Raw genomic sequence first — 24,853 nt, 5'->3', positions numbered from 1 at the left:
TTCTCCAGGCAGAAAATGGGAGAAGAGAACAGACGAGACATTGCAGAGCTGTGTCAGTGTGCTGTCTCTTGATCTAATCAGCAGCCCTGGACAGGACATTTGCTGGCTGTGACCAGAACTGATATACTCTCTCTCTCTCATTTTCTCTCTCTCTCTCTATCGCTCGCTCTCTCATTTTCTCTCTCTCTCACTCTCTCTCACTCACTCACTCTCACTCACTCTCTCAGACACACACACACACACACACACGTTGAGTAAACACCCAGCATCGCGCCACTGTGTCAGCCAACAATATCAGTCATGACCTTGTCTGATGTCAGCCAGGACAGCGAACGCGACAACAGAAACAACAGCCACCCCCCCCAAAAAAAAAGCTCTAGAGAGGAAAAGAAGGAAAAAAAGCTGCTCCGATCGCTCCCGTAGCAATAAATAGCTGGCCTCCCCCAGCGGGCGCACACAATTACCCCTATCGGAAACACAATCTCCCCGCGCTTATGAGTGTCTCAACATGGAGATGGAGATAAGCTTCAAAACGCCGGGGCCTCGGGCCTCCTCCTCCTGCTGCCTCACGGTCATCACGGGCTGCCCGCCACAGCGAGGGGGTGGTGGGGGGGGTGGTGTTCTCCGTCGCTTGGGCCATGATAGCACCGTGAGCTCGTCCAGTGTAGAGGTGTCCGACTTGTCCATCCGTCCGCCCCCCCGACCTCCCCCGCCCCACTCACCCCCAGGCCTCAAGGAAGATACTGGATGACTGAGAGAAGCACTTTGGACAGGCAAGTCAAGCGCGTTCGTTCATTCGTGTCATCCCGAGGGCCTCTCACGGCAAAAATACATAGCAAGTATTCAGGGGGGAGATTCGGGGGTGGGGGGGTGGAGGGGGTGTTTCTGTGGAGCTGCAGCCTCATGCTGTGTTGGGCCCTGCATATTTATGGCGAGCGAGCGCGGCGACTCGGTTTCCCCGGGATTGTTCCGTGTGCGCTCGGGCTGAACTGACGCCGTCTCCCACCGCGCAGCTCTGCCACTCCACACACACACACACACCCGGCGCCAGCCCACACACACACACACACACACACACACTCACACTCGCCACTGTTTGTTTTGACTGTAATGGCGCCATCAAAGAGCAGCAATACAGATATTGTTCTGGCAGACACCAAAAAAGAATGGAGCAGGAGGCAGATACAAGCCTCCTGACACGTCGAGGAGCGGGACAACAACAACAAAAAAATCATATTAAGAGAGACAAGGCACGCTGGCGCGCAAAGTGTTGCATGCGGCGCCGATCTGTGGAGGAGAGGCAAGCTCAGACCTGCGTTGTTGCCTACAGTTCCAGGTGGATGAGGAGAGGGGCTGACCTGCTTTTTGTTTGTTCCAGCGCTTTTGTTCGCCTCCAAAAAAATAGCTACTTCCACCCCCCAAATCACCGATCAGGAACAGGGTCTGTTTCCGTACGGATGACTGTTGGATGACTGCTGCAGTCTGCCAGTTGTTCCCGGGCCAACTTCACCATTACACTGCTGTATTTGGCCCAACCCTAGTAAGTGTACTGCTCATTGGAGAGGATCGAATGGTGTCTTTGGCTCTTGTTGAATCTGTCGGTTGGCTATGCTGGAGAGCAAACAGCCTTTGAAAAACACATTACTTTCTTACTCCGCGGGGGCTTAAAAGGCACGGCAGTCACCTATATTAAAATACACATACAGTACGCGTGAGGCTGGCTTATGAAGAGGAAACAAACAGACAGTAGAAGGGAATAGGACATGAACAGGGAGAAACATACATATAGATTGAGAGGGAGGGTATTTGTTAAAGGGAGAGAGAAATTGTGTGCGTGGAGAGAGAGAGAGAATGAGGGAAAGAGAGAGAGAGAGCAAAAGTAAGGCATACTGTATATAGAGAGAGTGGCAGAGAGGAAATATGCAATAAAGAGAGTGAAAGTGAGACTTGTAGTGTGTGTTTGTAAGAAAGAGAGAGTGTGAAAGTGAGACTTGTATTATATATAGTGTCTGTAAGAGAGAGAGGGAGAGAGAGAGAGAGAGAAAGTGAGACTTATATTGTATGTAGTGTCTGTAAGAGAGAGAGAGAGAGTGGGGGGGTGAATGAGTGCAAGAGAGAGAGAGCAGAAATCTCCGAGCTGGTGTTGATACCTCAGGGTGCTCCCGTCCCCTGTGTGTGTGTGTGTGTGTGTGTGTGCGCGTGCGAGGGCGCGCGGGTGAGCTAGCGAGGGCTCCGTCGCCACACCCCCCCCCATCCGTCCATCCGTCCAGGGGATCTGCGGGAGTGGGACGGGCGGGCCGGGCAGACCGGCGCGGATCAAAGGCTCTCTCAGCCCCTGCAAGGCTCTTATTAACCCGGGCGCACCACACCGCACCCCTCCCCTCCCCTCCGCACCCCTCCCCAGCGCAGCGCGCCACGTCTCAGCCTGCCACCCGCCGCCTCCCCCCCCGGTTCCACTCACCCACGCTCTCGCCTCTCAGCACGCCAACGCTAACCTGAACCGCTTTGAAGAGCAGCATGGACCCCGACTTTAAAAGGGAAAACACATATGTACTTCAAACATAGCGGGATTGCACGCACACACACACACACACACACACACACACACACACACACACACATATAGATGCAGATGCAGAGCATGTTCAAATGTAAGGCCAAGGGCTAAATCCAATTTCTGTTCCTGTTCCTCTCAAGTGTGTGTGTGTGTGTGTGTGTGTGTGTGTGTGTGCGTGTGTGTGCGTGTGCATGCGTGCTGGGGTTCTGTAGAGTAGTCTCCTGGCATGGGCTGCTGGGGCTTGAGCGTGATGTGGCTGTGACTCAGTGGGCCACAGCTCACTGAAAGCGATGACTGCAGTAAGTTTGCTCTTTTGAAGTCTTTCCTCATCCAGTCCCCGTCCTTTTAACACAGGAGGGGGAAACATGTTTTATGTATGCCGCTGTAACAGAGGCAGTGTCAAGTGCCTTTTGTCCTGACACCACCCCCCACCACCCACCACACACACACACACACACACACACACACACACATACATGTACACACTCCACTGCCGCCTCCAAATTTCACACTTGCAAGAAGTCATGTTATCCTCCTCGCACCTTCATAATTTAGGGCACGCTCCAGAGAACAGCGTTTTTATCAGCTTTAATCTCGCGCGCATCATGTGGAAAAGTTCAAACACCTCGGCACGGAGCCGGCCGTGTTTCATTACTTCATTATGGGGACATCCACTTGTCTGAATATTTCAAATTGTATGCGTGTTATTTTTTGCGCACAGAATAAATTCTGTGAGTCACTTTGATGCTACCCTCGTTGGATAGATCTCCCCCAAATGTGCCTTTAAATTGTCACATCGTATCTGTTGGTTTAGACAAACTGAGCAGACAAGAGGGAGGAGGGGGGGGCGGGGGGGAGAGTGAGAAAGAGAGAGAGAGAGAGAGTAGAAGTCCAAATCAAAAGAGAACAGTACAGATGAACAGAAAGAAAAAGGGCAACCAAGATGGCATGAAAGAGAAAGAAAGAGAGAGATATGAAAATTACAGAAGTGGAAAGCAGTAAACAAAACTCTGAGTATTTTTGTCTGTGAACGTGAGAGAGGAAGGTAGAGGAGAGGAGAGGTGGAGAGAGGGGAAGATTATTATGCCACTTGAGTCATGCTGGAACATGTTACGCTTGCTCTCAGTAGGAGCATGGGCTGCCCAGGGGCTCCACAGCCACTTCTGGACCGCTGAGGCCTCTCTCTCTCTCTCTCTCTCTCTCTCTCTCTCCCTCTCTCTCTCTCTCCCTCTCTCTCTCTGTCTCTGTCTATCACTTCTTCTCTCTCTCTCTCTCTCTCCCTCTCTCTCTCTCTGTCTCTCTCTCTCTCTCCCCCTCTCTCTCTCTCTCTCTCTCTCTCTCTCTCTCGCCAGGCCAGGCTTGGTAATGATCTCATCTGTATGCAGTGTCCTCGAAATCTGTGTCATCGCCGGGCTTATTCCCCAGCAGGTTCACCGCTCGGACTGCCATATCCCTCCCTCCTTCTCTCCTCTCCCTCGTTCCGCCTCCGTCTCCTTTCTGCCTCCCCTTAGCCTAGAGCGACTTGGTCTCGGAGCGACTCCTTTCCCTGACCCCTGAAATGTAAGAGCACGTGTTGTCCGGTGGGAGCACACACGCGGTGCTTAGTTAACAATGTCGACCATTCATCAGCTGGGAGATGAATGGCGAGGCGAACCTGGGTTTTTTAATTCCAGCACACATGGGTGTTGTTTTGTATAACCTGATTGATCTCTCTTGCAGGTTACAAATGTCTCTGTGTCGGAGATATTGAAGTCTTAGCCATTTATTGTGTATTGCTTGTTTGGATGATGACATTTCGATCCGTCTGCACCTGTTTCTTATTCCGAGCAAGTGCTCTGAATCAGTCCGGTGTTACGAACTGAGCCCGACCATAATGGATCATCATAAAATGACCTAACCCATCTTAAAACTTGGCTAAACGTTCTTTTAAACCAGTGTCTAAATGTGATATGTGACTTCTGCCGTTTAAACTGTTTTTTAAACTTTTAAACTTCAAAGGCAACAGCGACATTGAGCGCTATCAAACGGCTAATAAGAAAATCCCGTTCAAATATACCCGGCCGGTCGAAGATTGGCTACATGAGAAAGGTAACACTTTCCTAGATTTCCAGTGTTTATTTTTTCATTTTTTCTTTCGTTTGTTTGATTCCTTCTTTTTTTTTGTCATGTCGTTCCCTCCAACCGTTTGAAAAATGACACCTTTTGAATTACTTCAAAACTAGTCAACTAAAATACAACATCCATTGATTTTTTTTCCTCCATATTAATTTTAGACTGAATATGAATTGCTGCTATTTTCCCCACTCACTCTCCACATCTGTGAGATAGGACAGTTAAAGGGACTATATGAAACAGCTTTCAAAATGATGCCATGAAGAGCTTTAACAACTGCACTTGTTATAGAAATCTTCCATAACAAGTGCTATAAATATGAATTAACTATATCAAGCTATCACTCTGCAGGCTATAAGAAACCAGTTTCTAAGGGCCGAGAAACTATTGTTTCTTCTGCTTCTAAACAGCACCTGACTATTCCAAGGCCTTTGCCTTTCACTGTGCCTAATTGTGAGGTGAAATGTTCACAAACACGCACCCTTCAGGGTTGTGTTTGCAGCGCCAGGTAGTCAGTCGATAGCTATTGTTCAACTCAGAGCGGGAAAAAAGAGAGAGGAGGCACCACAGTGTGTTCTCGGCGTGTTGTGCATGTCAAGCAGGGAAGCCCTGCTGTTGTCTAGCTGCCATCTCTAAAGCAGTTAGCCTCGAGAGGGGAGCGCGGCAGCTCACGGTGGAGTGGGGTGGGACTGGGGAGGGCGGCTGGTGAGCCTGTTCAATTTCCCATTAAAGTTCTCACTTTAGTAATAATATCATTATAAAATGCATTTTAAAGGTCATTGCCTAAACCTCCTAAGACGATTATAAAGTCCCTTTAACACTTTTTTAAAAAGGCACAAAGGCAGTTTGAAATCCCATTAGTGGAGCTACATGCATGAATCAACATGATCTTTCTTTGATGTCTATGAGATGAGAGACCCCCCCCCCCTACACCCCCTTATCATTTCATGCCCAGTGTAATGTAATTGTATGTGTAGCAGATGTAATAAGCCTGCAGTGTGGTGGGAACTCCACAATTCATATTTGTAATTAGGATTTCTGCATTTGACAAAATGACAGCGTACAGTACATTTAGAGGGAAAAAAAATGCATGTTATTTTTGATTTCTTTTGAAAGCAACATGGAGTGTTTTATTCATTTCAGCATATGTATGTAAATGCATGAGAGTGCATCACAAATATGATAGGCTGTTACATTGTAGCGTATCAGTTGCTCTGCCTCTCCCCTTGTTGTCTCCTTGTCGTGTGTCTTTTATTTTTGGGTCAGTGTTGCTGTAAACGAGAATGCTGACACTTTAAAAAGGGTAGCGAAATGAGATGATTGATGATGCACACGAACATACAGCACACACACACATGCACACACACACACGCACGCACGCGCGGTCAGGTCATCTGAGACCTCTTCCCCTTCCTCTCCGCTCTCTCTCCCCCCCCTGACCCCTGACCCCTACGCCCACTCCCAGGTCGTCAGCTGACCATCTTCAACACCCAGGCCACCATCTCCATCGGCGGGAACGACCGCAAGCGTCCCTACCAGGGCCAGCTCTCGGGCCTCTACTACAACGGCCTGAAGGTGCTCAACATGGCGGCCGAGGGCCACGGCAACATCAAGGTGAACGGCAGCGTGCGTCTGGTGGGCGACGTGCCCACGGGCCGGGGTGGCACTCGCACCACCACCTCCATGCCGCCCGAGATGTCCACCACCTACATCGAGACCACCACCACCCTGTCCACCACCACCACGCGCAAGCAGAGGTCTCCACCCACCATCCAGGTAAGACACCTGCAGCTGTCAATAACTATGGGACCAGACACAGGGGTGCCTCTCATTTGGGCTTTTATATGTCCTCCCTCGCTCCTCGGGCCTCGATCCTCACTGATCTACATAAAGAATGATGGAGCGGCAACAATGGGATAGTCTATCCAGTGTTAGTTAGAGATCCGTGGGAGCGCCCCTCGAGGATCGAGCATCGAGGATCGAGGAGAGATGTTGAGAGGCACCCACAGACTGTAGCAGAGAGTGTGTTGAGTGACAAGGGAAGAAGGATGATAACAGCATGTTAAAGTAGTTATAAAAAGATGTAGAGGGAACTGATAAACAGAGTGAACATATGTTGTTGTGCTCAGATAAGATATGAAGTTCAGCAGGGTTATTTGAAGAGTTTGTGTTACAGAGTTAGAGTTACTTTATGGAGAGTGATTGTGTTGTTTGTAGTTTTAATGACATGGAGTTTAATGGAGTTGAGTAAACTTCATGCGTGAAAGTGTTTTTTTTTTTTTTTTTTTTCCTTTCCTGCTCAAAGGATTGCATGAAGCCTTATAGCTTTTCCCTGCCGCTGCTCTCGTGTGAGGTAGACAGGCAGGGAGATGTCCAGGATAAGGGAGCCGCTTTGTTATAAGTAGGCTTTCCCTGTCCCCGGGGCTGATGCTTTCTGAAGCCGCCCGCTGCTGGAGATCACGCGCGGAGGACTTTTCTCCCGCTCGGCGGCGGGGCTGGAGATTGGCTCTTCAAGGAGGCCTTATTGTCTGTCTGCGTTTTTTTCCAGCGCGGACACACACCTCACGCTTGGCAGTTGCCCCCCTCCCACACTCCCCCACCCCTTTAACAGAGTGCCTCCTTAAACGCGTTCTGACTGCGAGCCAATGAATGTCTCCGGCTCGGCGGGAAAAGTAATCACAGCGAGCCGTTTCATTGATGCTGGAGGACAAATTGAAGCGGCGGTCTTAATATTAAAGCCATAACTCTCCCCAGCGCTGCCGTCTGGCTGACAGGCAGAGGGACTTTCATCGCCGCATGCTCACCTCAGAAGCGGATCAGCATGAGTGTGTGTGTGTGTGTGTGGGGGGGGGGGGACGAGGACGCGAAATATAATGATGACCTCTCATGTCAGCTGTGACTGGGCCGCGGCTCTTCCAGCCCGGAGGCAGGCGCGCGCGATCTCATCCACGGTAGCGAGAACAGCACCACAATGTGCTTACCTATGTGGAAACATGGGCTTTGGAGACTAGCGCAAGTTTTGGGGAAGTCAGTGAGACTGGGGGTCAAGTTGAGACAGGTGGGCTACAGCAGGTGTGCAACTTAAGCGTTCCGTTAGCAAAGCATAAAAATCATTTTAGGTTTTTTTTTTTTTTTTTTTTTTTTCTAATGTGCGCGCTGCTTTCACGTCTGGTGTACCCACATCCACTGATCATAGTGGAAGCTAAGTGCTGCAGCCTACACTCCGCGAGCCCATCAGTTATGACCCTGATGTAGCCTGCCTGTATGTCCATGAAGAGCCGTTCCTCAATAGCCATTTTAATTCCTAAATTCCTCATGAAATTCCTTGACGGGAGTTCGTTCGCGTCCGCCGTAGAGGACATTTTTAAACCCCATGTCGTTACAACCGCAAAGGTTCTTAGAAAATGCACTGAAGAATTTCCAAGTGTTTGTGAGGCGCGCGTCATTCCGTGCCTGTTGTAACGGGGCCCTCCTGCAGCGCCAAGTGTCTTTGTAGCAACACAAAGGAAGACACATCGGTTCAAGCTGCTGGATGCTGTCGGTATTTTTTTTTTATCGGCAGCACAGAATTGTTAAGTAACATACCGCTGTGCAGCTTATCTTATTAAAGGAAAAAAGAAAAAGCTTCATCTGGACTAATATCCTATAGGCTGGATTCAGTGGAATTCATGGTGTATGCGCTTGATAATAGCAAATGAAAGTGTGTTAAGGTGCTGGGAGTGTCTAACTGTGTTGGGGCTGATCTGTCCAAACAAATCTTCCTCAGCGGTAACTTGAGACCCAGAGTCCATCATGCTCCTCATTATGATTTCCTCTCCCCCCTGTAGATGTTCTAGACTTTTCCCTCTTCTTGTTAGCTGTCAGAAATGCTGCTAGACGAGGGGGAGGGAGACTTGTTTGGGGGTTTGGCAGGAGCTCAAAGCCCTTATGAGGGGCGCCATGGCTAACGAACGGTGTGTTGTTTCAGGGGAACTTGCTCGCTAGGAGCCCCGAGTGAGTGAGTGAGTGAGTGAGTGGGGTGTCATAGCCCCGAGGCAGCGGAAGCCCTTTGACACATTTATTTCTTTTCCCTTTTTTTCCCTCCACCACCACCAGCAGCAGCAGCAGCAGCAGCAGCATCAGTGTGGCCTGCTGGTCCCAGGGGGACAGGGGAAGTGTTGGATCATGCTGTATTTTTTGGTCAGTGCATCCACTGCACTGCAGAGCGGAGTGGAGCGGAGGGGAGGGGATCGGGGCAGGGAGCCAATCTCATGGTTAATTAATAACGCTCCCCAGGGAGGGCTGGGGCCGGGCGGGCCAGAGGGTGAGGCGGTGGGGGGGGGTTGTGAGGTCAGGGGTGGAGCAGGGCAGGGTGGTCCGAGCCCGCGGCACTGCACACTTGATCTTCCGCCCGTGAGCGGGCAGATGTTGCAAGTCCGTCTCTGTCTCCCGAGAGGATGCCCACAAACACCTCTGTCCACCCCGGGCGCTGGCCCCTGAGTGGGCTCCCACAAAAAACCTGGCAGGCAGTCTCTCTCTCTCTCTCTCTCTCTCTCTCTCTCTCTCTCTCTCTCTCTCTCTCTCTCTCTCTCTCTCTCTCTCTCCTGTGCCCTAGAATCATAAGAGCTGTGAAGGCTGGAGAGGTGAATATGGGCACTACTGTATGTGTTAGTGGCGCACTAAAGACCAGGCAAACGCAGAGCACATGTGGTGCTGTTGCTGTGCGTCTGGACAGCTGGGCTGGCCCATAGCCTGAGTGCAGAGAATAGCAGCTTTGGCTTGGTAGCTGGCCATGGTCCTGAAATGCCGGTAACGGAGATCACATGCGAGTGATGTCTGCTAACAGCCCCTATGGATGAGGGGTCATCTAGCTCAGAGCTGATAGTGAAATGGAGGAGCAGGGGAGGAGGCGGGAGGCTCCAGCATGACGTAAAGGGCAGAGTGAACAGGGTGAGTGATGTCTGTCAATCAACCCTATGGGCTCCTCCAGAACTTTGTTTCCATTAGCTAGCATTAGCCTCTGAATGTCAGCAATGCGTCAGCAGGTAGCTGGGGGATCCAGTGGGAGGCTAAGTGCTGTGGCTCTTGTGGGTTAGGGTGGGTGTGAGATGGTGTGTAATGATTGGCTAGGAGAGCAGCTGAGTGTGTAACAGGATGCCGTAGAGTGACGTAGAGCAGCGCATCATCCTGCTCTGTGAGAGCTAAACCCCTGGATGCTGGCGCAATTTAACAAAAACAAAGGAGGATCTTTGCGTTGATCTGCGGCATCCTGTGGATATGCCTGCCTCTTTCATTTTCTCCCATTTAGCAGTTTACTTTCCCTTTGATCCTTTGCCTCAAAGCAATGATGACTAACGCGAACATTGTTTTGTGTTTATTTGTTTTTTCCTCTCATAAAAGGTATGACTCATATCTACGCTATGCATATAGATTGGCTTTGTCTCCAGTGGGCAAAACATGGCTCCATTTAGTCAAAATTGTGTGTCTTAATTGATTATAATTAAAATAATGAGGTGGTTTAAAAATGGATTCCATGTCATACACACTAGCACTATTACAGTGCTACTACTAGTAGTACTGCTACTACTATTATTTTTATGGTTATTATTGTTGTTGTTGTTGTTTTGGTTGTTGTTGTTGTTGCTGTTGTTGTTGTTGTTAGTATTAGTATATTATTATTATTATTATTATTATTATTATTATTATTTCATTAGTCTGAATGAAATGAATAATGAAGTGCTAAGGTGTATGGAAATGTTCCTGTTCCATGGATGGCTGGACTGCATGACGTGTGATTCATGTGTCATCTAGGCCTTATGGGCAGCGCAGCATTACTCTGAGCTTCAGAGGCTTACAGTACATATGAGTGCTGTGTGAAGGGACACTCATTCATGCCCAGCCTTTCCCTCTGCATTTCCCTCTCCGAATGCCTTCCACCCCCTAAGCTCTCTCTCTCTCACACACACACACACACACAGACACACACAGAGGAAGGAACTAACTTCATTTCCAGGTTGCAGCTTAAGCACACCTTTGGGAGCCGCATGGGAAGGGCGATGATTTGTGCAGCCTCTCCAGTGGGCCGTGCATCAGCGTCAGCGTCAGCTGGTGGAGGCACAGTGGGCCCCCAGTAAATGAGCTGCATGGGGGACACATGAAAGCCATGCACCCCGACACACACACACACACACACACACACACACACACTCCCATTCCGTATGCACAAAATCTGCAATGACTATTTTATTATCACTCTCCTTGGTCCATTACAACAATTTTGTTAATGGCTAATATATTCTGTTGCATGCTGCTGTATAAGGATAGCAGGAAACTCACACTTCTTAGCTTTGCCTCCATTTTGTTGGTTGAAATGATGCGATTGCTATTTTCATACCACCATCACACATCCTCATTATAAGATGTATTAATGGCGGTGGTGTGTGACTTGTGTGTTTGGCTTCATTGAGAGAGAGAGAAGGGTATGGCGTGTTTTTTTTGTTTTGTCAGGGTTTTTAGGGATTTTTGTGAGTGTTTCGTATTGGACATGGTTTTTATATGCTCTCTCTCTCTATATATATATATATATATATATATATTGTGTGGAGGGCTTTCTCTGTTGGGGAAACTAGAACCCCCTTCCGGGACAATGCTGTGTAATCATGAAACAGTCTCTGTTTCTCTCTGAGGGGGGCACCATGGCGCCTTGGTGTTAATCTCAGACACACACACACACACACACACACACACACTTCACTTCACACCACTCCAGGGCTAAAGATGGAGAGTGGCGCGATATTGGGGGGGACTCAGGTAATCGTGTAAAGGTCAGGTTCGGCCTGCCAGACAGGCGCCTTGTTTGCAGTCCACGTGTTAATTTGATTTGCCTGGCTCCCTGCTCTCTCTCTCTCTCTCTCTCTCTCTCTCTCTCTCTCTCTCTCTCTCTCTCTCTCTCTCTCTCTCTCTCTCTCTCTCTCTCTCTCTCTCTCTCTCTCTCTCTCTCTCTCCCTCCCTCCCTCCCTTCTCCCCACATTCCACCTTCCCTCCATCTCCCAACGGCCAACGCGCCGCGAGATGGATGCCGACTACTGCGGAACGCTTGGTGGTCCCAATTACGCGAACGTGGCAGACAGATGGAGAGCCCCACATATACACACACACACACACACACACACACACACACACACACACACACGCACGCCTATGTGGCTCATTAAGGACGGCAAGGACCAGGGAGCCCGCAGCACGAAGAGAAAGCCCACCACAGGGGCGACACCTCCCCACGGATTCGCCTCTAGCAGCAGCTGTGGTGGCGCTGAGTCTGGCTGGCCCACACTACACTACACTACACTACCTCCATGAAATGCACGCCTGCACCGAGAGCACTAACAACTAATGAGCCATAACAACAGCCCCCCAACACACCGCCGTCATTATGCGTTTGAGATATGCAGAGAGTGCTCGGAAAAAATAGGCCCATTTCTGAGGGTTGGCGAATGTCAGGCCGTGCTTAAGGAGGTGCTATCAGATAATGCACAATGCCTATGGACAACGAGATTTATTACTGCAGCTGACCCTGTCCAGCCAGATGACCTAAGCACTGCATCTTTATCTATATTTGGTGGCTAGTGTCTCTGTCTGGTGAACTAAACAGCAGGCTTTGAAATCCTCTCGAGTGCGGCAGCTTCGGCACTTCTGCTTTTTGGCCAGAATGCCATTCAATAACCTCAGCCGTCATCCACATCAAATAGACTTGCCTCGGTTCTCCCCCTTTAACCTTTTCAAAATCCCTCTTCAAATCAAATACTGGGCCGAGGGTGACCTCTGACATTTGGAGATGTCCCCCTTTTTTCTGGAGAGAATAAAAGTAATCTTTGTCGAGCCCACAGAGTTCGTCCAACACCGCTGACCCCTGCTGCCCTCTCCAGTCTGTGGTGCGTAGCGAAGGAAACGTGTGATTGACAGCTACAAAAGCACGGACTGAGATATCATTTCTTTGGCCAAGAGGCGAAGGCCAGCGAACGGCACCCCTGCGGATCTCCCGGAGATCTGCTTTTCACAGCCTCACCTCTGCCATCGTCCACCGCTGCCTGGTGGGCAGAAAATAGCCGCTGAGCGCCCGCTCCTTTCAGTAAATATCCTCCATGCCTGATGTCCATAGGGAACCTAAGTGACCGCCCCTTCCGGTCGGTCCTAAGATCGGAAAAAAAATGAATGAAAGTCTATGGAGAAATATAAATTATTTTCTGGTCCCGATCGTCTTGTGCCATGAATTACACATATGATGTTTGTCCATTTTAAAGACACATTTTCATGTAAAGACATTTGCAGTTCATTTCGTAACTAGTGAATTACAACATTGTGCAATATCCTGGTGTCCATTCTCCAGGATGGTGAGCGTGGTCTGTGTTCTCAGGGTTCTGGAGAGAATCGGCTGCTGTTTTTAGTGTCCTGCTTTAGCAGCTGAGGTGACACTTGGCACACATTGCTCAAATGTGGAGCATCATGCACACCGACGGACAGCGCTGGAGACCAGCAATGATGATCTTGCTCTGATTGGATGCAGTGTGTGTGTGTGTGTGTGTGTGTGTGTGTGTGTGTGTGTGTGTGTGTCTGCATGGTTCTTCCCGAGAATTGCGTGGCTATTTTCGTAATGGCTGTGGTAGCTGACAGCAGAATGAGATAGGCTTCACGGGGTGCATATGGGACTGAATGCATGGCCGTCCTCCATTTGCAGCGCTGGGGGTGTTTGTAAGTAGAGAATAGTGTTGGACATTATGGTTATCAGATTTGTTTTTGGCCGTACTCACATCTCCAACACTAACAAGATGAATGGGGTATTCGCTACAGAATTAGTGTTGCTTAATGCCTACACCCTGAGGGTTAGTTTTCTAAATGATCATTGAGTCCCGGGGTTGAAACCCAGCCAACAGCACTTCATGCTGGCCATAATGATCTCAATGACCTCCGCTCCCAAGCTACAGTAACATTAAAATGCTGCGCATTTGAGTTGTTTTAGCGCTGTATTGCTCTCAAATGTTTCCTTTCTGGCCATGGCATTTCTAACTTTGTTGTGTTAGACATGGTGGGCACCAAATAGACAAGCAAACAACAACAACAACAACAACAATAAACAAACAAAATAATTCCAGATAGTCTAGTCGTAATTTCTTGAACCCAGAAATGTTGAGTACCCTAAAGTTTTATTGCAGAAATGTCATCTATAGGCCTAACAGATGGAATTTAACTTGGTTGCCTAAAGTTGCACTTTGGGCAATTTGCATAATTAGCATAAATATATAGGCAATTAAGGTGAATAGGGTGCAGGTGAATAGGGTAAAAATTTTAAATAATAGATATCACTTTGAAACTTTCTTAGTTGGTTACTTGTGCTAAGATGAGAAAAAAATGCATTGCATGTTTTTTGTATTTTAATGTTTACATATGCAAATGAGGCCATGTCTCATTAAACATGCGCTCATTTGCATACTGACAAAATCAGATTGTTTAATAATAAAGTCATGCTCAAAATATTTTTTTCCAAGGGTAAACATGTGTACTTGGGGTCTGAGTTGGTGAAAACCTTTAAGGAACCTGGTCAGGAGGCAGTGTTGACCTATGGACGGACGGATTAAGAAATTAGGTGCTCTATGCAAAATAACTATATAACAGCATGCACACACAAGCAAACCTACAAGAACTATACATAATATGCAAAATAACTATATCCAGCATGCACACGTACACAAATACACATTAACTATATACAAGAACTATATACAACATATAAAATATGCCATTTTAAAGGCACAGGAGCAAGATGTTTTTGTACGGTCACAATTATGACCATTGGGATTAAATGGGTCAATGGGTTAACACTGCCTCCTTAACAGGTTCCTTTAAAGGTTTTCACCAACTCAGCCCTCCAAGTATACATGTTTACTTTGGAAAAAAGAAACATTTTGAGCCTGGCTTTATCACACTATCTGATTTTGTATGTATGCAAATTAGAGCCTTTTTTATGAGATAGGGCCTAATTTGCATATGTAAACATTAAAATATAAAAAACATACAATACATTTTTTTCTCATCTTAACACAAGTAACCAACTGAGAAAGTTTCATAGTGATATCTATTATTTAAATTTTTTACCCTATTCACCTGCACCCTATTCGCCTTAATTGGCTATATATTTATGCTAATTATGCAAATTGCCCAAAGTGCAACTTTAGGCAACCAAGTTGAATTTCATCCACTAGGCCTATAGATCACATTTATGCAATAAAACTTTAGGGTACTCAACATTTCTGGGTTTACTATTGGGCCTATGGGGATTACGACTAGACTAAGAGCTGTGTTCCAATGCACATTGCTGTGCTTGATAGCATTGCCATCAGTAGTGACCTTATGAAGGTAGTGCATAGCATGCGTCTCCTCCAGCCGTCAGCACAAGACATTGACTTGCCCTCAGGAGGCTCCTTCCAGCTGCTTCTAGTGCCCTTTTGCCCCCACACGTGTGTGTGTGTGTGTGTGTGTGTGTGTGTGTGTGTGTGTGTGTGTGTGTGTAGAGTGTGTGTGTGTGTGTGTGTGTGTGTGTGTGTGTGTGTGTGTGTGTGTGTGTGTGTGTGTGTGTGTTAGTGTGTGCGTGTGTGTGTGTGTGTGTGTGTGTGTGTGTGTGTGTGTGTGTTAGTGTGTGTGCGCGTGTGTGTGTGTGTGCGCGCTTGTGTCCTGAGTGTCTCCGGCCAGTATCCCCCGCTCTCCATTACTGTGTGAAACCACAGTGGGGAAAGGAGACTCTCCTCATCCCCATCCCCATCCTCATCCCCTCCCTCTCCTCCCTTGGCCACAGGGCTCTGTAATTGAAACATCCAGCGAGTGCGCGTGTGGCGCTCTAATTTTAGCCAAGGCCCAGTGTGTGGAGAGCGAGAGCGAGAGGGGGAGAAAGAGAGAGAGAGAGAGAGAGAGAGAGTTGGCCGGGACTGTTTGTCACTGTGCCTCCCCGATGACCTTGTACTCTGCGGCAGGGGAGTGATTAAAGATCAAGGCCGAAGACCATTTCCTTTTACACAGGAAGATAAATGACCCTGTTTGAAAACTGGCTGCTATGGCCTGGGGCAATTAGAGTTTGCTGTGAGCTTGCAACAACCATTGCGCTGTGTACAAAAAAAAAAAGCCGAGCAACGCAGCGCACACACTCACGCTCAGGCACACAGAAGAAAAGATACTTTGGACAATCTATTCTATTAAAGCTCCCAGAAAGCTGGACAGAGGAGAAATTAGATGTGTTTTTTTCTGCAGCCAAAAAACAGGCCCAAGCGCCTAAAGAACAACGCTGACTGCGGTGAGACCTTGGAGTGTACCCTGAAAACCAGGGCAAAAACACAACACGCAACACAAAAGAAAACAAAAACATATACGTCAATAGTTGCTGTTGAAGTTCACCCTGCATACATTTTCGAGGACTGTTCCCTCAATGTAGCTGTTTGTTTGATACTGTTGTTTTTAAGAGATAATAGCACGTATTTGGAATGCACGGATATAAGCAACTGGACTGTAACACTGTATAGAATAGAAAATATTTTCTTTTCCCTCTGAAAAATACTGTCATTGACATTGCATGTCTGAGGCCTTGTGACAATGTGTCATACAGTAAACTTGTCTCTAAACTGGAACCCCTTTGTCTACTGGTGCCGGTGCCTACGATGAGATAGGGGGAGATGGCTTGTGGCAGCCTGTTGTCAGGGATATGGCTTGACGCCATCGATTCTCCTTGTAATACAAGCTTTCCCCTTGTCCCCCTGTCAACGCCGAGATTGGACACGATAATGCACATCTGAAGTGACCTGATCGAAGCTCAGGCTTCCGGATCAGAGATGACTATCAATGCGGCGCACGTGGGGAGTTTTTCGGCTGTTGCTCTGTCTTTGAGGGTGCTGGGGGGTGGAGGGCTTTTTTTATTCTCTGTGTGCAAGCAGACCTCTCCAGACATTTAGTCACCAGGGGTCTTTGTGGAGGATAGAGACACGAGTGGCATACAGTACCATGCATTTATCTGCCACAGCATGGGGAACGTTCCAGAAAAACCCACCAGCAGACAAAGTCATGGTTATATAAAAGCCCTTCAGGGGAGAGGATTTCTCTCTTCACCCGTCTCGATGTCAGTCTGTACGAAAAACAAAAGTGAGTTGAATCCCCAACACCTATTTGACATCTGTGCTGTCTTGTGATCGAATGGAAAATGCATCATTCCCGTGGATATTGTAGTATAAAATCTGTTTAAAAGAAGGTGTCTGGTAGGATTAGAGATATCGCTTTGAAGCCTGTCTTTTCTCTCCTTTTAGTGTTTAGACAGACATCATCTTTTTTTTTTCATTGGGATTGCAGTAAATAGACCTCTGCAAGCAAAGCACACGCCAAATAAACGCTGCTGCTGCTGCTGCTGCTGCTGCTGCTGCTGCGCTGGCAGTTCGTTTGCTCCCGCGTCTCTGAATGCTTGGCTTTAGATTTTTACGGGATGCGGAAAGGGATACCGTGGCTGCGTGACAGCGAATATTTCTTTTTTTTTTTTAAACACCAAACGGCAGGAGACGCTGCTGTGATTGTATGCAGTTTATAATCCCTTTTTAACCACGATTTGAATTATCTCGTTTCGTGTCTGGGGGAGAAAAAAAACCCCAGCATATTTCATGCACTGGAATTAAAGAGAAGAGATTTAATCAAAGTCTTATTTTTCACCGATATCTGTGGAGATAGGCAGTGCTCAGCAGTGGCCTATTCTGTGAGTCTGTCATTAGCTAAGGGCGAATATGCTCCATCAAACCCCTTCAGCCTAGGCTTTCACACGCAGAGAGAGAGGAGGAGGGGGTAACAGACTAATCAAAACTGGCCTTTTCTTCAGCTTCAAGTGCTCAGAAGGGGAGCCCTCTCTCTGTCTGTTTGCTCGGTTCTGTCTCTCCCTCCATCCCTTTTGAATGTATATTAATATCTCTAATGTGCACCTGAATGCCATGTCTTCACAGGTAGAGTGGCTAATGTGCGGAGCACCAGGGAGCTACCCCCCCCCCCCCCCCCCCCTTTTTCTGGTCCATTTAGTGAGCTGCTGGTTCCAGCACTCCCACCTGTTGTTGTAGTATAGCCTTGATGTGGCCTTCTCTTCTTGCTGCAAGTTCTTGCCCATGACCTGTTCTCCTTTGACAGGAACATGCATGGTACATAGCATATGCTCCACTCTGAGTTCCTGGCCTCTCTCTCTCTCTCTCTCTCTCTCTCTCTCTCTCTCTCTTTCTCTCTCTCTCTATAGCCCTTCCCTGTTGGCAGAAGACAAGCAGGCCTGTTTTTTCTTTTCCCCAAGACTGGTTTTCGCTAAAACGAAGGCATTTTGCTGCCAAAATATATTCTTTTTCATGCCATGGAGATTTATTCCCAGAATTGGATTTCGCCAGCTGTGAAATCAGGTTTTGTAGGCTTGCTGGCCAGGCACTGAGGGTTGACGTGGTGGGGGGGACGGAGAAGACACATTTTCATAAATATACATTTTCGCACAATTTTTTTCAGTCTGTCACTATATATCTTTTTAATACCTCTGTTTTTTTTTGTTTTTTTTTAAGCAAACAGATGTGTTATAATAGCTTTACTAAGCACATCCCCCGCCACCTGAAGGACAAAACGGGGAAAAAAAACAAAGAAAATGTAAATAAAGAATACGAGAAAGAAAAGAAAACGGGGGCATTTCATGCTTAGCAAATGCAAGGCTCAAAACCAGCTGGTGACCCATTGGCCTTCACTATGCATGTACAAAAGTGAGAGGCGTTTTGCAAGGCCGTTTATGACATTGAAAAGCTCACTGCTGAAATGTGATCAGGCAGTCTCGCGCTGTCCCTATTGCACGTTTGTTGCAGCGAGGCGACAGATTAGGGAAGGTATTATGTTGGAGGTCTTTCATCAGATGAGATAAGAGAAAGACAACGTATTCCGTAGAGAAGACTGTCAGCCAGGCTCTCTAATTTATGTGCCATGACAACACTCGCAGTCAGGGGGGGGAAAAACTATGTTTAAGACTAAGGTTGATGTCAGTTGAGAAAGTACACAGTGATTAATATCAGTTATCATTCAATATAATGTAGAACAGCTTTAAAATGTTCAGCAAAATAACTACAGTAGTTATGTTATGGCCCTATGAACAACACATGAAAGAAAGCTGTATGCCACTCATGGTTTAAGATACTGTAGGTCTAAGACCATATGGCATGCACAGTATGTAATACAATTTACCCAGATATGACATGGACTTTTTGTGTTAATTGTGTAAGTGGGATTTAATGTCTTCTCGGTTGGACTGCATTGATAACACTCACTGTGGTTGGCAATGGCATCATAGAGTTCTTTACCTGTGCTTTTGTGTGTTTGGCACTTTGATCCTTAGGGACACCTTGTCTAATGTTAGCTGTCAGATCATGCCAGCTTTTTCTCTCAGCGGATCTGTCGGCTGTAACAGTACGCAGGTGAAATCAGGTAACAGGCCACCCAGCAATGAGAACACAGCAGCTTTGCCTTAAATACAGACATCACATCACATGCTTACACTGCTGTGTACACTTTAGGGGCGTTTTGACATTGGTTTGTCATATAGATTATCTTACACATCAAACAAAAACACACACACTCACATCCTCAGAGAGAGAGAGAGAGAGAGAGAGAGAGAAGTGTAGTGCTGACTGTGCTTCCCAGGCTGGTCACGACGTGCCACATCTCTCAAGGTTCCCGGGTGATTTTACACAGCAGTAAACAGGCGGCCTCGCCTCTCCCCCCCTCCCTCCCTCCCTCCCTCCCCGCGCTCAGAGAGAATTATTGAAAAGGCGGCCGAGAGGCTGGAGGGCATGGTGGTGCCAGAGCCGACATGATTCAATCACCTCTGCGGCCTCGTGTCAACACCCACCTCAAGCTGTGTGTGTGTGTGTGTATATATATATTTGTGTGTGTGTTGTCTCAGACCGCTGCAAGCTATGACCTTACCTTGGAGTAATAATCTAATCTAAAACCGTCTCGCTACCATCTTCTCTGAGTTTAGTTTGTTTTTGTTTTTTTGGCTGACATCTTCTGTCGTCCTTATCAGTGGGGGCTCATATTTTGAGTGTTTTTGTGAGGAATCAATAACAGCATCTCTTCAGATGCCCCGCACCCTTGACCTCCCTTCTGTTGTCAGTGCTGACCTTTGACCTCCTGCTAAGCCAGCTGCTGTTGAGAGGTGTGAGTGTGTGTGGTCTATGCCAGCGTTTAAGAAGGCTTGGTCTTTGCCAGAGGAGTTTGTTTGAGAGGTCACATTGAAGTCAAGGCCTTTACTTATTTACCTTCTTGCTCCAAGCACTGCTGGTGCTCTCAGAAGTTCTTATTGGTCCTCAGTAAAGTCAGGAAGTCACCATCTTTAGGTAATAAGCTCCCACCCCCACCCCCCAAAAATGCCTCCAACCTCTAAGAGCATAAACACAAGCCTTTAAAGAATCTATGCAGTATGGGTCAGTCAGACTCACTTGCAGACAGAGAGCATTGTTTACTGTGGGCCATAGGCTGTCCCCAGCGCATGCTGTGCCTGAGGCCTTGACCACAGCGCAGCGCTCGCCACTTCTTCATCTGGACACTCGGTGAATACAATCAAACAAATGGACTCTTTAACTGCACTTAATGTCCCAGTGTTAGACACAGTGGCTTTTGTATTTCTCCTTTCCCCTCTCTTTCTCTCTCTCTTTCTTTCTCTCTCTCTCTCCCTCTCTTTCTTTTGCTTCACTGCACTCTTTCTCTGTCTCTATTTCACTTCTCCTGTTTCTCTGACTTCCTTTCCAACTCTTTTCTTTCTTTCTCTTCTACTCTCTCACTCTTTCTCCCTCCCTCCCTCTCTTCTACTCTCCCTCTCTCTCTCTCTCTGTTCCTCCTGGGCAGGCTGGCTCAGGAGCACTGTTTCATTAGTCTGTCAAAGCCAATGATATTTAGAGCCTGGACCCTCTCACCCAGGACTGCAAACTCAATCAGCGCTATGATTTCATAACCCTGCTCTGTGACAGGCCTTATTTTATCGCCCCGCCGGCCCACGCTAATAAACACCCTGCCCCAACCTACCACCCCATCAAACCAACCCCCCTCCACACACACACACACACACACACACACACTCTCTCTCTCTCTTTCTCTCTCATACACAAACTTATACTCACACGCAAAAAAAGGTGAAATACGACGGAGCAGCTCTCGGTGGCAGAGAGGGAGCGGTGGGGTGTGGTGGGGGTCCGGGGGGGCAAATAAATCATCATGTGGGTGGCGGGGTGGGTGGTGGTGATCACCCAGTGTGGCACCTGCACACAAATCAGCCCCCCACCCCGCTTCTCCCTGGGACCCTGATGGTCAGTCACAACACACTGATGAGGGAGGATGGCCAGGGGGTGGCAGAGGCGGTGTGTGTGTGTGTGTGGGGGGGGGGGGTTGTAAATAATCAGCTGCATGGAGCAGGAGGGGTAAGGATGGGGTGGGATGGGGGATGGGGAGGGCAATTATCAGTGCAGAAATGCCATCCTTGCAGAATGAGGAGCTGTGTGCACTAATGGAGAATGCCAGCAAACACCCTTCAACCCTGTGGGCCGTTGTGTTGTCTCCCTCTCCCATAACCACACCAATGGTGTACAGTACGCACCTCCACTGTGGTGCAGTATGCTCTGCACTCTGGTTCTTTAACTCCTGTTCTCTGTTGCTTGTGTTCTCCTCCTCTCTTGTCCACGGTGCCGTATGTTCTGCGCTCTGGTTCTTTAACTCCTGTTCTCTGTTGCTTGTGTTCTTCTCCTCTCTTGTCCACGGTGCCGTTCGGCGTGCGTGTCGGACCTCAGACGACGGACGACATCGTGTCGTCGGCGGAGTGCTCCAGCGACGACGAGGACCTGGAGGAGTGCGACTCGGGACACGCAGGTGGGATGGGTGTGCTGAGTGTGTGCTTGCTTCGATCTGGTCTATTTGATTTGGAAACTTTTTTTTCCGTTTTCTCTTCTATTTATTATTTCTTTTTTTTCTTTTTTGATTTGCAACCGAGGACCTACTCCTCAAAGCATCATGCCCCATGAGAGCGTAAAGTGTAACTTCAAACGGCTCGAGCCAAAGCATTACTAAAGGCATGTTAGATTAGCGTGCTAACTTTGAAACTCCCTTAAGCACTCATGAGTTCAGAGAAGAAGCGCAGTGTCCACACTCCTCACAGAAATTCAGCTGTGCTAGATACTCCCCAGCACATACCTAGCTCTCACTACACTTAGCTATTAGTGCTCTAGTTTCACCACACTTAAGACGTTACGAGTCACAATTAGATGATCAAAAGTTACACTTGACTATGGGGCCTAACGTTGCAAACATGGCATTGCATCTATACTAATTTTGTCCTCTCTGCATTCAAAAGAGAGTGGAACTTTAAGTCAAAAGTACAAAATTAGTATCAAGCTCCATGTTATTCGCACTGATGCTTCAAAATGTATCTGTCCTGTTCATGATTGACCTTTGCCAGTGCGTTTGGTGTGTGTGCGTGTGCGTGCGTGTGTATGCGCGTCACTCGACAGAGGATACATTTTGAGACTCTTGGAAAAGGAACCAAAAATGCTTTCAGCATAGATACTGTGATATGTACTGTAGCAGACTAACTGCAACGGAAACCAGTTCTCCTCTCCTGTTTGTTCCTTTGTCTCCTTTACGTCAGAGGCTTGCCTTGCGTTGAAACATTCTAATAGAGAACAGATATCCTCGAATTTCTGTGTGCATTGTGTCCCCCCTACACATAGTCTCTCAGCAGGTGAAGGTGATTTTTCTACTTTCTTTTTTGTTTCTTTTCTTTGGTATGTTATTTGTTTTAAGTGGACGTCAGAGGCGAGAAAAAGGCAACAGGCTTTAAGCTAATGACGGGGTTGACGTGCAACACGTCTCCTGTTTTTTTTTTTTTTTTTTTTTTTTTTTAAGCACTTGGGGCGCGACCCTGTTCTACTGAACTTCCGCAATGAGCTGCCATTGAAACGGTTAAAGCTGCAATTATGTGGTGCCCACAGCGGCGAGTTGGTTGCAAATCCGGCGTGGAGCAACACGAGGACGCTTAATTTATGAGCACCTCTCCGTTGGCCCTTTTGCCAGTAATGCCGCGGCGAAAGCTTTTTAATTGCCGGGCTGTCCTTCAGAATGCCTTCCTAGCCTAATTAACACGCTTGTAATCTGCCTAAGTATGCTCCATGCGTTGCAAAGCATATGCCCAGTTTTCACAGCTTTTCACCTCCTACAATCAATTAAGAACAATTAAGACGATGAATCACTGCTCATGTTACTCCTCACGTAAGAATTAACCAGCGCGACACTTTTTTTCTACTAATGAGAAATGCTTGGCAGAACATGTGCTCTCCTTTATTAGATATTCCGCCCGCGATCTCTTTCTGTTCTGCTATTACCAGCAAAGACAAGTGTCATTACTTTTTAAAGCAACTTCTACTTGCTTGACCTTATTGTTGGCCAGGGGCACTATCTTTAATAACGGCGGAAGATATAAGAGGCAGCTGGCTGGAGAGAGGCAACTGGCTAGACTGCAGCGAATTGTTTTGTCTCTACGCCTTGTTTTTTTATCCGTACTTTTGTTTAGAAGAAGCCATTGCTCAAGGCGCCAGCCCCAAGTGCTCTTTGGAATTAGGATACTGTTACAAAGTAAGGTTCTAGTACACAGTACCCCGTCCTCTCTCATTTAAGCAGAAAAGACAAGTACATTTGTCTGCATACTACATTCATACACTCATGTTGACACAGAAATTCATATCCTCATTCTGGTAGCCCCGCCCCCCTCCTCCCAGCCTATTCAGATTATGGACAGTTGCATGACATGTATTAGTTTCATTTGCATTCGTTTTCTTTTTATTATTATACATTTTGACTTCCGGTATCCCATCCTCGTCCCCATATTGAGGTTTACATAAACATCTCCCCCCCTCTGTATCTTCTCCCACTTGACATTCCATACTCTGTGATTTGGGTTTTTGGTTTGGACTTCTTTGTCTCTGTACATCCATCTCTCCGGGATAAAAAGCTGATCCTCTCGTTTTACCTCATCTTGTGCCGCATGATATTTTGGTGGTTGAAAAAAAAAAAGAGATTCTCATTTTTGTTTTTGTTTTTTTTTTCTGAGCCATTTGGCCTAACTAAAAAAAAAAAAACAACATCCCTCGTTTCTTACCCCCTCCTTCCCCCATATTTGATACGACAGGAAATAAAAGGCAACAAAATCTTTTCTTGCCATCATCTGTTGATTTATTATTTATTTTTATTTTGGGCCTTGTGCAGGCAACCCCATTCTGTCTCAAGAAAGTTGTGTGTGAAAGAATGATTCCTTCCCCAACCCATCCTCTCCTCTCCCCACTTTACTTCCCCTCAGCCTCTCTGCACATACATGTCTGTTTGAATGCAGATGGCATAAAAAAGAATTTTATTGCCACAAAGTATATCTGTTTTTCTATTCTATTTGTTGCTCCTAGTGAAACCCAAAGCATTTGTGGCATGCATTGACTGTAGCTAGCCCTACTAAACAACCTCCGGGAGATCTCCATCCGCTAATGCATGGACGTGACTGGCACCATTTTGCGTGCTTCTCCATCCATACTGCTCTCTGGCTAACCCTGTGTCGTGTTTGTGTGTGTGTGTGTGTGACTTATGTGTCCCGTGCTTCTGGTTGTGTTTGTGTGTCTTGCTGTAGCATTTTCACGCTACCGCCTTCTTGTGCTTTGGTGACGTCTGTCCGTGCTTGTGTTCTCGTGCGTGCTCTGTGTGTGTACGTGTGTGTGTGTGTTTTTTACTGTACCTATCTTACGTTTGTCTGTGTCTTGCAATACTGCGTCTCATGACTGTGTTCTGTGTCGAGTACAAACTGTTTTGACCTACCCTTGATCCAGAGGGGATTCCACAAGAGGGCTTACAAACGGGAGGGAAGGTCAGGAAGAGAGGAAGCAAAAAAAAAAAAAAAAAACAGAGCAAAAAATGAGCAAACCATTTATTTAATAAGCACTATCTCCTGGAAATCTCCCTATGCTGTTATATAATGCAAATGAATGTGCAAGCCGCATCTCTCTCTCTCTCTCTCTCTCTCTGTGGTTCAGTGCAGAAAGCATTGAGACATCCGTGGAGACGAGTCCTGCCCAGTGAAACGTCTCTGAGGCGCTC

The 24,853-nt window shown here is 47.3% G+C and overlaps 1 protein-coding gene across 1 annotated transcript in view; it reads left to right on the top strand.

The window, feature by feature from the left end:
• The window catches only part of LOC134097646 (neurexin-3b), a 257,163-nt gene that overhangs the window by 222,455 nt on the left and 9,855 nt on the right, over window positions 1-24,853 (top strand). The window contains exons 18-20 of the mRNA XM_062550574.1: window positions 4,556-4,645; window positions 6,135-6,445; window positions 21,514-21,592. Of these exons, the coding sequence (XP_062406558.1) occupies window positions 4,556-4,645; window positions 6,135-6,445; window positions 21,514-21,592 (480 nt within the window). The remainder of the gene's footprint in view (window positions 1-4,555; window positions 4,646-6,134; window positions 6,446-21,513; window positions 21,593-24,853) is intronic.

The sequence above is a fragment of the Sardina pilchardus genome, chromosome 12, assembly GCF_963854185.1.
Source record: "Sardina pilchardus chromosome 12, fSarPil1.1, whole genome shotgun sequence".
Taxonomy (NCBI): domain Eukaryota; kingdom Metazoa; phylum Chordata; class Actinopteri; order Clupeiformes; family Clupeidae; genus Sardina; species Sardina pilchardus.
This window is presented reverse-complemented; position numbering and strand designations above follow the sequence as displayed.